Source organism: Narcine bancroftii, chromosome 1 (assembly GCF_036971445.1).
Source record: "Narcine bancroftii isolate sNarBan1 chromosome 1, sNarBan1.hap1, whole genome shotgun sequence".
Classification (NCBI taxonomy): Eukaryota; Metazoa; Chordata; class Chondrichthyes; order Torpediniformes; family Narcinidae; genus Narcine; species Narcine bancroftii.
In genome coordinates this window covers 233,197,202-233,211,530 of record NC_091469.1, presented here as the reverse complement: position 1 = coordinate 233,211,530, position 14,329 = coordinate 233,197,202, and the positions used below count along the sequence as shown (strand labels likewise).

The 14,329-nt window shown below is 42.1% G+C and overlaps 1 protein-coding gene across 8 annotated transcripts in view; it reads right to left on the bottom strand.

Annotated features, from left to right (window-relative positions):
• Positions 1-130: 130 nt before the first annotated feature.
• Positions 131-14,329, bottom strand: part of camk4 (calcium/calmodulin-dependent protein kinase IV) — a 126,652-nt gene continuing 112,453 nt past the window's right edge. For 5 of the 8 annotated variants that reach the window (XM_069892772.1, XM_069892815.1, XM_069892798.1 and 2 more), the window contains exons 10-11: positions 11,312-11,464; positions 132-1,463 (exon numbers count right to left, since the gene is read on the bottom strand). In XM_069892772.1, coding sequence (XP_069748873.1) covers positions 1,029-1,463; positions 11,312-11,464 — 588 coding nt within the window. In that variant the 3' untranslated portion in view covers positions 132-1,028. Of the gene's footprint in view, positions 1,464-11,311; positions 11,465-14,329 lie in introns of all 8 variants that reach the window. The other 3 variants (XM_069892766.1, XM_069892778.1, XM_069892788.1) reach the window with 2 other exon arrangements.

Genomic DNA, 14,329 nt, shown 5'->3' with positions numbered 1-14,329 from the left:
TGGTTTAGGAGATCTGTGGAAGTTCAATGAATGAAATGTACTTGGATGAAACCTTATGATTATCAATATGAATACAAAAACTCCATGATTTCAATTAAGTTGCACAAAAAGATGATTCATTAACTGCATTTATTATGTTAATAACATGCTGTATTTTTTTTTAAAGTGTTCCTTTAAATTTTTCCATGTAACTGGATTGTTAAAGACTTTCAGATCTATGCAAAAGAAGGACATATTTCAATTGCAACAAATTTTAATCAACATTAATGTTTTTGTCACTGAAAACAAGCAATAGTTTTTAATAATTCTATTTGGGGAAATCTCCTGAATGTCTTTTTTTCAAATAAAGAAAAATGCATTTTTCACATTACTTGTAAAGACAATATTGCGAACAATCTGGGCTCTGTTATGGAATGAGAAAGCTGCGTAGGCCATTTTGTTTTCCTCGTGGCTTGTTTCAATGAAATAATTTAGGATGCACTTGTTAAAGTATTCTCTAGATATGAATGGAGCAAAAATATTAATCTAAACTCCAAGGCAAATGTGTGGCCTTTAAATCTTACAAATAAAAGTAAACAAACATCATAGAACCAAATGTGAAAAACATTTATCCATTTACATACACTCAAGTTTTAATCAGTAAGCAGACAATCAATTTAACTTGAGCCTTAAAGCTAACATTCACTGAAATATTGCTTTAATCCTGTGTAGACTGCCAGCCGACATTTTCAAATTACATTCTGCTGCTGTATTAATGAAGAGGCTGCATGCAACGGCAATGCAGAGGAACTTGCAACATCATCAACTTGCACAGCAGTAGACAGCCGCACTTAAAGCAACATGTCAGTTATGCTCTATCATTAGCTTCTCGTGCACAGCGTACGTTTCATATCTGGTGAAGAAGATGTGTTTCATGTGGTTCATAATCTATTTCCTGCGATGAGCTTTACATCATCTTTACCCTCCTCCCTTCTATTGCCTAGCATGTTCCTGGACATGTGATATACTGAGAGACACCTCAGCTCAACTCATGACATTCTCACTTCATCAGTGTTGACTTCACTGGTATGATCAGCACTGATGATTTCACTACCGTTGGCGTCCACAGCACCAACATTGAATTCACCAGAACTGCTATCACCAGTGTTCACTTCTCCAGCATTAAATTCACCAGCGCTACCATCACCATCATCTGACACTTCAGCAATGATGACTTCATCTTCATTTATTTTACTGATGTCAACATCATCACTTATTGTACTGGTGCTGACATCAACAGCAATCACATCATTTCTGTTTTCACCGCTAATTCTTCGATTAGCTTTCATTCTTTCTTGCGAATCTTGGATGTTTTCATTTTGTATTGGTTCACTTTGCCGGAAGAGTGGATTACTGCTTCCTTGATTATTGGTGTGACTAGTACCTCCAAGGCGACTGGATGCCACGACAGCTTTTACTGCCGCCTAATGTGTTCAAAAATAAACATGATTTCTCTTGTTTATCTGGAACGTGTAATGTGAATTTACATAAATGTACCAGAATGTATTTCATAACTAGTGATAACTTGAAGGAAAATAATGGTTGACATGATTTAAAGGGAGAAACTCAGCAGGTCAGTGTCCTTTATGTAGCAAAGGTAAAAATACATAACCAACATTTAAGGCTTGAGCCCTTCATCAAGGTATGATTTAAAGGGACTCATTCCCACTTCTAATTGGCAATTGTTATTATCTTTTTAACATGCATTTCAAATGCATTACCAAAAGCAACATATGAAACTACTAATCTGGATTTTGCTGAGTGAACACCTGGCGGAGTTGCCCCCTTCAGTATATTTCTGATTATAAAGAGGAGTCAGAAAAAAAAATAGGGCCATGTTGTATTCTTGGATCTCTCGAAGGCATTCGATAAGAGATTGCATAAATGACTTATTCATAGAATAAGGATTAATGGAGATGGGTGTATCGTATTCTCTGTGCTGGATAGATAATTAGTTAACCAACAAAAGGCATTTGGGATAAATGAATGTTTAGTTGGCAATCAATGGTGAGCAGAATTCAGCAGGGGTCGGTGCTGTTCACTATATATGTTATTGTTCACTATATATGTTATTGACTTAAAAAGGGGGGACCAAATTTATCATATCAAAGTTTACTGATGATATTAAATTGAATGGAAAAGCAAATTGTTCAGAGGATTCAGCGTCTACGTAGATAGGTTAAGTGAGTAGGCACTTAACCAATGGCTTATACAACTTTACCATAACATCCCAACTCCTATATCAAATGATGGAATACAATGTTGATAAATGTAAGGACATCTACTTTGGAAAGAAAAATCAGATTATTATTTAAATAGTAAAATATTGCAGCATGCTATTGTGCAGGGGAATGGGAGAACTGGTGCATGAATCACAGAAGTTTGGTTTGCAGGTAGAAGTCAATTAAGAAGCCTCCCCTGGAATTCAGCATACAGTGCGAGTCTCCTTGCTTGAGAAAGGATACACCGTCTTTGCAGCTGGTGCTGAGAAGGTTCACCAAGTTGATAGATTAGCATAGAAGATTGATCCTTGTGGCACTATACTCTCTGAAATTCAGAAGAGTAGGAGGAGATCTTATAGAAACATTTAAATTATAAGGTGGAGGCAGGAAATTTGGTTCTACTGGTAGGTGAGACTAGAACTAAGGGTCATGACCTCAAGATTCAGGGGAATAGATATAGGAGATAAGGGGGAAATGCTTTACACTGAGAGTAGTGATCTGTGGAATTCTGTGCCCAAGGGAGCAGTAGAGGCTGCCTCATTAAATATACAAGACATTGTTAGATAGATATTTGCATAATAGGGTGATAAGTAAGGTAGGCAGAGCTGAGTTCATGGCTAGATCAGCCATGATATTAAATAGTGGATCAAGGCTTGACAGGCCAAATGGCCTAAAAGTTTTTTTTAAATGGCCTTTCTTGTCTGGTCCACCATTCAAATCATGGCTGATGTATTTTTTCCCTTTCAACTCCAATCTCCTGCCTTCTCTCCATAACCACTAATAATCAAGAGCTTATCAACATCTGCTTTAAATAATTTAGGCTGATTGTTTTCAATTTATATTTTCTCATTTTTCAACAAGGTAGATTTCCTCCAGCAGAGAACCAGAAAACAGGCCCTTCAGCCCTTCTAGTCTGTGCTGAACTATATTCTGCACAGTCCCCCCAACCTGCACCCAGTCCATAGCCCTTTATACCCCTCCCATCCATGTACATGTCCAGATTCTTCTTAAATGTGAAAATTGATCCTGCATTCCCCACTTGAGCTGGCAGCTCGTTCCACACCCCCATTACTTTTTGTGTGAAAAGGTTTCTTCTAATGATCCTCCTAAACTTTCCCTTTCTCACGCTGGTCTGTATCTCACCCACCCTCAGTGGAAAGGCCTACTTGCATTTACTCTATCTATACCTATCATAATTTTATATACCTCTATCAAATCTCCCCTCATTTTCTTTACTCCAGGGAATAAAGTCCTAGCTTGTTTAACTTTTTCCCTGTAACTCAGTTCCTCAAGTCCCGGCAACACGCTGGTAAATCTTCTCTGCACTCTTTCAATCTTATTGATATCTTCTTTCCTGTAGTTAGGTGACCAAAACTGCACACAATGCTCCAAATTTGGCCTCACCAATGGCTTGTACAACTTTACCATAACATCCCAACTCCTGTACCCAATGCTTTGATTTCTGAAGGCCAATATGCCTAAAGCTCGCTATCTATCCTGTCTACCTGTGATCCCACTCTCATGGAATTATGCATCTGTATTCACACATCTCTATGTTCTACGGTACTCCTCAGTGTCCAACAATTTACTGCATACGTCCTTTCTTGGTTTGTCCTTCTAAAGTGCAACAGCTCCCACTTGTCTGCATTAAATTCCATCTGCCATTTTTCAGCCCATTTTTCTAGCTGGCCCAGATCCCTCTGCAAATTTTGAAAACCTTTGCTGTCCACAACGCCTCCAATCTTAGTGTCATCTGCAAACTTGTTGATCCAATTTATCATCCAAATCATTGTTCCAGATGACAAACAACAATGGTCCCAGCACCAATCCTTGAGGCACACCACTAGTCACAGGCCTCCAGTCTGAGAAGCAATCATCCACCATTGTTCTCTGGCTCTGAATACCGAGCATCTGAACCTTCCTGACTAACCTCCCATGTGGTACCTTAACAAAGGCCTTACTAAGGTCCATGATTATTTAAAAAGTTTGACCATCCATGCAGTCAATTACAAAATTAAAAATTTCAAATACAAATATAAATCCAGCATTTACTCCATGATGGCTGTGCCCTAACCCCACCTTCCCAAGAAAAAAGCCCAAAGAGTAGATATAAAGAAAAAGAGAGAAGGATAAAGAAAAAAAAGAAAAGAAAGCAGAATGGATTGTTGAAAAGTGCAGCGCACTCCACAGATCATAAATTGATGATCTATTTCATTTTCTTTGGCAATGGTTAAAGCAGGTCTCGAGGGTTAGGCAGAACACAATTAAAGATTTACATCTGAAAATTGTAAATATGGATGCCAAACTGTAAAAAATGTCTTATTTTTTTCTGCTATACATTTTCTAGCCATTGCCAGTGCAATTTTAACAAATTCTATTTGATATTTAGGTCTTATCCCTGTAATATTACTTAGTATGAATAATTCTGGGTTTTATAGAAATTTAATTCCTGTAATCTGCTCTAAGAAATTTCCTAGATCAACCCTTTAGAACATAACTAGGTTGAATGTAAAAAAGTTCCTACCTCTTTACCACATCTAAAACATGAGTGTGATAAGTCTGAATTTAATTTATTTAATTTCTGTGGAGTGAGATATAATTGATGTAAAAAAAAATTATATTGTGCTAATCTATATTTTACATTTATCATTTATTATCCTGACATAGTTCAGACTAGGTTTCCTCATCTATTCTTACATTTAAGTCTGATTCCCATCTCTGCCTGGACTTGTGAGCCCCCCATTTGGGGGATTCCCATTTGAAGTAAGAGATACATTGCTGAGATAAATTTGTTTGTATTTCCCTTTCAAATCAGTCTCCACATCACTACAATTGGGTAAAACATTATTGGGCCTAATTTATCCCTTAGATATGCTCTTATTTGAAAATAACAGAAGATTGTGTTGTTAAGAATACCATACTTATTCTTTAATTGTTCAAATGACATCAATTGTCCTCGCTCATAACAATCTTCAATATATCTGATTCTTTTACAATACCAAATTTCAAAAATTTGACTGCCCATTTTACAAGGTACGAGTCAGGGGAGTTTTGGGAGATAACCCCACCTTGTTCCAATATCACTATCTATTTTACACCAAATATTGATTAAGTGCTTTAGGAAAGGCATTTCTCTCTCTCCAGTTAGTAATTTCACATCCCATTTATATATGAAGTCCTTTGCCATTTTCTCTTCTATTTTATCTGATTCTATTTTCACCCATGGAGTTTTATCTCCTTGCTCAAAAAAGAAAGTAAAAAATCTCATTTGAGCCACTCATATATAACCATATAACAATTACAGCATGGAAACAGGCCAATTTGGCCCTTCTAGTCTGCACTGATGCAAGTACCCTCCTCTAATCCCACTTACCAGCACTCTGCCCATATCCCTCCATCACCCTCCCATCCATATACTTATACTCTTTCCTAAAATACAAAATTGACCCTGCCTCCATCACCTTTCCTGAAAGCCCATTCCACACAGTAACCACTCTCTGGGTAAAGAAGTTCCCCCTCATGTTATTCCTAAACCTTTGCCCGTCAAATCCCAACCCATGACCTCTTTGTATCCATCTCTCCTACTCTCAATGGGAAAAGCCTTTCCACATCAACTCTATGTATCCCTCTCATTATTTTAAACACCTCTATCAAATCCCCTCTCAGCCTTCTACGTTCCAAGGAATAAAGACCTAATTTGCTCAATCTCTCCTTGTATTCCAGATGCTGAAACCCAGGCAATATTTTTGTAAATCTTCTCTGCACTCTCTCTATCTTGTTAATATCCTTCCTATAAATCGGTGACCAGAACTGCACACAGTACTCTAAATTTGGCCTCACCAAATGCCTTGTACAGTTTCATCATTACTTCCCAACTCCTATATTCTATGCACTGATTTATATAGGCAAGCATACTAAAGGCCTTCTTCAACATCCTATCCACATGCGCTCCTACCCTCAGGGAACAATGCACCGTTATTCCTAGATCTTTCTGCTCTACTGCCTTCTTCAATGCCCTCCCATTTATCACATGTCTTGCTTTATTCTTTCTAAAATGAAGCACCTCACACTTATCAGCTTTAAACTCCATCTGCCATCTTTCTGCCGACTCCTCTAAGCAGTTTAAATCCCTCTACAATCTTTGAAAACGGTCTTCATCATCCACAATTCCCCCTATTTTAGTATCATCTGCATATTTACTAATTCAATTTACCACCCTATCTTCCAGATCATTAATATATATGACAAACAGCAACGGTCCCAATACCAAACCCTGAGGTACACCGCTTGTCACCAGCCTCCATCCTGACAAACAATTATCTACTACTACTCTCTGGCACCTTCCTTCCAGCCACTGTTGAATCCATTTAACTATCTCCAAATTAATAGCCAGGGACTTAGCCTTCCTAACTAACCTCCCATGTGGAATCTTATCGAAGGCCTTACTGAAGTCCATATAGGCAACATCCACTGCTCTACCCTCATCAACATTCCTAGTCACCTCTTCAAAAAAATTCAACAAGATTGATCAAACACAACCTTCCACGCACAAATCCGTGTTGAGTATCCCTGATCAGACCCTGTCCCTCCATATACTTATATATACTACCTCTAAGAACACTTTCCATCAATTTACCTACCACAGACGTCAAACTTACAGGCTTATAGTTGCTAGGCTTGCTCCTCAAACCCTTTTTAAACAAAAGAACCACATGCGCAACACACCAATCCTCCGGCACTATACCCGTCTCTAATGACATTTGAAAAATCACTGCCAGAGCCTCCGCTATTTCCTCACTAACTTCTCTCAAGGTCCTGGAGAAAATCCTGTTGGGATCCTATGTTTCAAAAGCTCCAGAACTACCTCTTTCTTAAATACTATCTCTTTGGCTTGGCTTCACGGATGAAGATTTATGGAGGGGTAAATGTCCATGTCAGCTGCAGGCTCGTTTGTGGCTGACAAGTCTGATGCGGGATAGCAGCGGTTGCAGGGGAAAATTGGTTGGTTGGGGTTGGGTGTTGGGTTTTTCCTCCTTTGTCTTTTGTCAGTGAGGTGGGCTCTGCGGTCTTCTTCAAAGGAGGTTGCTGCTCGCCGAACTGTGAGGCGCCAAGATGCACAGTTTGAGGCGACATCAGCCCACTGGCGGTGGTCAATGTGGCAGGCACCAAGAGATTTCTTTAGGCAGTCCTTGTACCTCTTCTTTGGTGCACCTCTGACACGATGGCCAGTGGAGAGCTCGCCATATAACACGATCTTGGGGAGGCGATGGTCCTCCATTCTGGAGACGTGACCCACCCAGCGCAGTTGGGTCTTCAGCAGTGTGGATTCGATGCTGTCGGCCTCTGCCATCTCGAGTACTTCGATGTTAGGGATGAAGTCGCTCCAATTAATGTTGAGGATGGAGCGGAGACAACGCTGGTGGAAGCGTTCTAGGAGCCGTAGGTGATGCCGGTAGAGGACCCATGATTCGGAGCCAAACAGGAGTGTGGGTATGACAACGGCTCTGTATACGCTGATCTTTGTGAGGTTTTTCAGTTGGTTGTTTTTCCAGACTCTTGTCTTCCAAAGGCGCTATTTGCCTTGGCGAGTCTGTTGTCTATCTCATTGTCGATCCTTGCATCCGATGTAATGGTGCAGACGAGATAGGTAAACTGGTTGACCGTTTTGAGTTTTGTGTGCCCGATGGAGATGTGGGGGGGCTGGTAGTCATGGTGGGAAGCTGGCTGATGGAGGATCTCAGTTTTCTTCAGGCTGACTTCCAGGCAAACATTTTGGCAGTTTCCGCAAAACAGGACATCAAGCGCTGAAGAGCTGGCTCTGAATGGGCAACTAAAGCGGCATCGTCTGCAAAGAGTAGTTCACGGACAAGTTGCTCTTGTGTCTTGGTGTGAGCTTGCAGGCGCCTCAGATTGAAGAGACTGCCATCCGTGCGGTACCGGATGTAAACATGAAAGACCTCAACAATGAAGACGCTGTTAAATACTATAGTCTCCATATATACCCCCTTTGCATCCTTTATCCTGCACAGTTCAATATCCTTCTTAGTAAATACTGAGGAAAAGAAATTGTTCAAGACCTCCCCCATCTCTTTTGGCTCCACACACATTTGTCCTTTCTGATTCTCTATTGGACCAATTTTATCTCTCACTTTCCTTTTGGTATTTACATATTTGTAGAAACCCTTTGGATTTATTTTCACCTTGCTGGCTATAGCCTCCTCATACCTTCTTTTGGCTTTTCTAATTTCATTATTAAGATTCTTTTTACATTCAAACATCTTTTTTTCCTGTTTCTTATATTTATTATAATACTCCCTCTTTTTTCGAACCAAGTTTCCAATATCCCTTGAGAACCATGTCTCTCTCAAACTTTTGTCCTGACCTTTCAACCTAACAGGTATATAAACATGTTGTACTCTTAAAACCTCTCCTTTAAAAGACCCTCCATTTCTCTATTACATCCTTCCCAGAAAACAAATTGTCCCAATCCACCCCTTGTAAATCCTTTCGCATCTCCTCAAACCAAGCTTTTCCTCACTCAAAAACCTCAACTCTGGGCCCAGACCTATCCTTTTCCATAATTACCTTGAAGCTAATGGCACTATGATCACTGGACCCGAAATGCTCCCCCACACATACCGCTGTCACCTTATCCATCTCATTCCCCAACAGTAAATCCAAAACAGCTCCCTCTCTAGTTGGTACCTCCATGCATTGATGTAAAAAGTTATCCTGCACACATTTTACAAACTCCAACCCATCCAGCCCTTTCACAGAATGGGTTTTCCAATCAATATTTGTAAAATTAAAATCCCCACAATCACTACCCTGTGCTTATTACAAATATCTACTAGCTCCCTACTAATTTGCATTTCCCATTCGGTGGTCTATAATGCACCCCTATAATTGTAACTTCCCCTTTCCCATTCCTCAATTCCACCCAAATAGCCTCCCTGGACGAGCCTTCTATTCTATCGCACCTAAGCACCGCTGTAATGTTTTTTCTAACAACCGCAGAGCCCACCTCACTGACAAAAGACAAAGGAGGAAAAACCCAACACCCAACCCCAACCAACCAATTTTCCCTTGCAACCACTGCAACCGTGCCTGCCTGTCCCGCATCGGACTTGTCAGTCACCAACGAGTCTGCAATAGACGTGGACATACCCCTCCATAAATCTTCGTCCGCAAAGCCAAGCCAAAGAAGAAAGAAAGAGTGCAACCCCACCCCCTCTTGCCTCCCCCGGTTCTATCACACCTAAAGCAACTAAATCCAGGAATATTTAGCTGCCAGTCACATCCCTCCTGTAACCATGTTTCACTAATCGCTACCACGTCACACTTCCAAGTGTCAATCCATACCTTCAGCTCATCCACCTTCCTTACAATGCTCCTAGCATTAAAATATAGGCATTTTAGAGATTTCCCACTTTTTACTTCCTGTAGGCCCCTATCTTTACCAACAGCTCTCTTATGATCTTTTGCAATCGACCTCTGTCCATCTTCGTATAGAGCATCCCCCTTTTCTATCACCTGCCTTTCTTCCCTCAAACATTGTCTACAAGCTTTCTCTGATTGCACTCTAACCTTCTCCTTGCTGTTCTCCTTCATTTGGTTCCCTCCCTCCAGCCATTCTAGTTTAAAGTCTCCTGAGTAACCCTAGCGAACGTCCCCGCCAGAATCCTGGTCCCCCTGGGGTTCAAATGCAACCCGTCCTTTTTGTACAGGTCACACCTACCCCAAAAATGGTCCCAGTGATCCACAAACTTGAATCCCTGCCCTTTGCTCCACCCCTTCAGCCATGCGTTCATCCTCCATCTTATTCTATTCCTGCTCTCACTGTCATGTGGCACAGGCAGTAATCCCGAGATTATTCCTTTTGCGGTCCTTCTTTTTAACTACCTAACTCCCTGTACACACTTTCCAGGACCTCTTCTCTATTCCTCCCTATGTCGTTGGTACCTACATATACCATGACTTCTGTCTCATCTCCCTCCCCCTTTAGGATGTCCTGGACTCGAGCAGCAACATCCCGGACCTTGGCACCAGGGAGGTAAACCACCATCCAGTTCTCCTTGCTCTGTCCACAGAATCCCCTGTCTGTGATCCTGACTATCGAGTCCCCTATGACTATTGCCTTCCTCTTCCTTTCCCTACCCTTCTGAGCCTTAGAGGCCGACCCAGTGCCAGAGGCACAGCCACTGACGCTTTCTCCAGCTGGGCTGTTTCCCCCAACAGTACCCAAAGAGGAGTACCTGTTGTTGAGGGCCACAGCCACAGTGGTCCTCTCTACCACCTTACCATTCCTCTTACCTCTCCTAACTATGACCCACCTGTCCTCCTCCCGTGGCCCTGGCGTGACCACCTGGCTGTAACTCCTATCTATGACGACCTCACTCTTCCTGACCAGAGCGAGGTCATCGAGCTGCAGCTCTAGTTCCCTAACACGGTTCCTGAGGAGCTGCAGCTCAGCACACCTGGTGCAGATATGGACGTCAGGGAGGCTAGAAGACTCCATGACTTCCCACATCTGACACAGAGAACAGCAAACTGCTCTCACACTCATCCCTTCTCTCTCCTCCTTCCTCAAATAAGTAGAAATCACTAAAGAATATGAAAGCAATTAAACAGTCTTACCTTAACTTGACAAGCTCGACTTCAGCCTCTGCTCGCAAAGCCTGAATTCCCCACTCCTTCCCTCTCCACTCACTCCCTGGCCAGTCCTTGCTGGCCGCTCTTTTACCTTACCCTCTTTTTATTTGCCCTCTACCAGTTGACCGTCAGTCACTCCTTGCCCTGCCTCCCCTGGACGCCTCTGAGCCCGACTCCAATGGCTCCCTGCTCAACCTGCTAGGCCCGAGCCCTGGTAAGTACTTTAATTACAGTACTTATCTGTCCTCTTGCCGACCTCCTGCTCCTCCAACTCCTCGACACACAATAATAATTTTTAAAATTAGGGAGTTGTAAGCCTCCCAGTTCATATTTCCATTAATTTTTCTATAGAGACCCTCGACATCTCAACTTCCACAGCAGCTTCCGGTAAATCTTACTTTTAGTTTGCGGCGTGCATTGAATTCCTGAAGTTTCCTTTGTGCATGGTTCATATGCACAAAATTTGCAGCTTTTCCTGTTACCCATGGATGTTGTAGGGACTGATAAGTTGTTAGACGTTTCTTGGGGTCGAGAAGGACTAAGTTGCTCACCTAAAAAACAATGTTTTATGTATAACAAAAGGCCGACTCAATGGCTATCAACCAGTTTTTTGAAAAACACTTTTCTTTATAACTACCATGCACCTATCACAATCTGGTTTCTGCCCATACAACAGAGAGCACCCATTTTGTAAATATAATAAATAAGCTTGCTGTGCACATCATACATTCTGAAAAGCTTCCAAAACAATGCTTGAAATGTAAGCCCTTACCTTTAGAATAATTCATGCCATATGCTTTCTTCACCTGGAAATGGGAAGTGTGGTGTGGCCTCACAGAGTAGGAAAGGCAGTGAAACCACAGACCAATGAGGTGTCTCACAGCATGGGGAATGTGATATAGCACTGGGTGGGCACAGCATTGAAGTAAATGTCATCCCACCTGATTGGGAAAGCATAACTGTACATATATGAAAGTAAAAATCAAACTGGTGCAAAGTTGTACTGCATTCCCTTCAAATATCCCTAGTATGGAAAGTAGTGAGTAGTGGTCGCTTGTTCAAAAAAGAGAGCAAGAATAAGCCAGTGGTGGGAATGCAATTGATCCAAAAAATAATAACTCACTCTACTGTCAGTCACTCTCCTTCAGGAGAGTGAATCCAAGGAAAGCATCTGATCCAGATGGAGTACCAGCCAATTACTGAAAATGTGCTGACCAACCAAATGGCCAATGTATTCACGGATATCATCAACATCTCACTCCAACAGGGCATGGCTCCCACCTGTTTCATTCAATCATACTGGTGGCCAAAACGAGTGTTGTAACCTGCCTAAATGACCAGTAGCACTCACACCCTGTGATGAAGTGTTTTGAGAGGTTGGTGTTGAAGCATACCTTCTCCTGTCTGAGCAGCAACATGGATCCGTTACACTTTGCCTACTGCAGCAACAGGTCAACAGCAAATGTCATCTCACTGGCTCTACACAAAATCCTGGAACATCTGGACAACAACGATACATACATCAGGATGCTCTTTATTGACTACAGTTCAGCATCCAACATAATCATTCTTTCAAGATTAATCGTAAAATTCCAAGTCTTGGGGACCTTGTCAAATGCTTGACTAATGTCCAGATACCTTGGGCCTGGGACTTCAAGGCTTTGGTGAGCTGAGATAAGGTTTTTAAATTATTCTAATTTAAATTAGAGTGTAGGCAGTTAGGGCAGTTGAGTGCTCTGATTGCAGGATGTGGGAGGTCAGGGACAGCACAGATGTTCCTGATGACTACATTTGCAAAAGATGCATCTAGTTGCAACTCATGGAAGACTGGGTTAGGGAACTGGAGTTGCAGCTGGATGAACTGCAGATCATAAGGGAGGCAAAGGTGGTGATAGGAGTTATGGGGAGGCAGTTACCCCCAACAAATAAGAGTCAGGGAAATGGGTGACAGTGAGGAAAGGGAAAGAGGAGAAGACAGGCAGTGCAGAGTACCCATGTGGCTGTTTCCCCCCAACAACAAGTCTACTGCTTTTGAGGGGGGGGGGAAGGGAAGGGGAAGGCGAGGTGAGTGATCTATAGGGGACGTTATGGAGGTTGGGTCTCTGGCACAGGGGCTGGACCCTTGACTCAGAAGGGAAGGGGGAAAAGGGTATAGCTATTGTAGTTGGGGACTCATTGGTTCAGGGAGCAGATAGGTTTGCTGGATGAAATCGGGTATCTTGATTGGTATGTTGCCTCCCAGGAGCCTGGGTCAGGATGAGTCCACAGCATTCTGGAGGGGGAGAGTGAGCACCCAGAAGTTGTGGTCCACATGGGGACTGATATCGTAGTTAGAAGTGGGGATCAGGTCCTGAAAAGGGATTACATAAAGTTAGGGAAGAAGTTGAAAAGCAGGACCTCAAGGGTGGCCATCTCTGGATTGCTGCCTATGCCACGCGGTAGTGAGGATAGAAATAGGAAGTTGTGGAGGATGAATGCATGACTCAGGAGCTGGGGCAGGGATTTAGATTTCTGGATCATTGGGATCTTTTCTGGGGCCTGTACAAAAGGGACAGGCTGCACTTGAACTAGAAGGGGACCAATATCCTGGTGGGCAGGCTTGCTAGAGCTGTTGGGGAGGGTTTAAACTAGTTTGGCAGGGGGGTGGGAATCAGAATGAGAGAAGGGAGGAAGAACACCTAGACTGGAAGGAATGGAGGGAACAGAATGAAAATATAAATGAAAGGAGGAGAAAGGTAGTTGGTAACAAAAGGAGTATATGCGGAGGACAGTCTCTCAAGTGCATATATTTTAATTCAAGGATGAGCTTAAGGCATGATGGCCACATGAAAATACAATATTGTGGCCATCAGTGAAACCTGGATGCAGGAAGGACATGTTTGGCAGTTAAATGTTCGAGGATTCTATTGTTTTAGTGGGGGATAAAAGGTGGAGGAGTTGCATTGCTTATTAGAGACAACATTACAGCAGTTCTGTAGCAGGATGGTTTGGTGGGATTGTTCAGCAAGGCTATTTGGGTGGAATTGAGGAATGGTAGAGGCATGAATACATTAATGGGAGTGTATTATAGACCACCAAATGGGCTGAGGGAATTAGAGGAGCAAATTTGTAAGGAGATTGTGTATATGTGTAATAAATATAAGGTGGTAGTTGTGGGAAATTTCAACTTTCTAAACATTAACTGGGATGCCCATACAGTAAGAGGACTGGATGGGGTCGAGTTTAAGTGTGTTTAGGAAAGTTTTCTGAATCGATACATAGAAGAACTGACTTTAAGGGGCAGTATTGGATCTCCTATTCGGGAACGAGGTAGGTTAGGTGACAGAGGTTTGTGTCGGGGAATACTTTGGGTCTAGTGATCACCATACTATTAGTTTTAGGCTAGTAATGGAAAAGAATAGAGGTAGGCTAAAGGT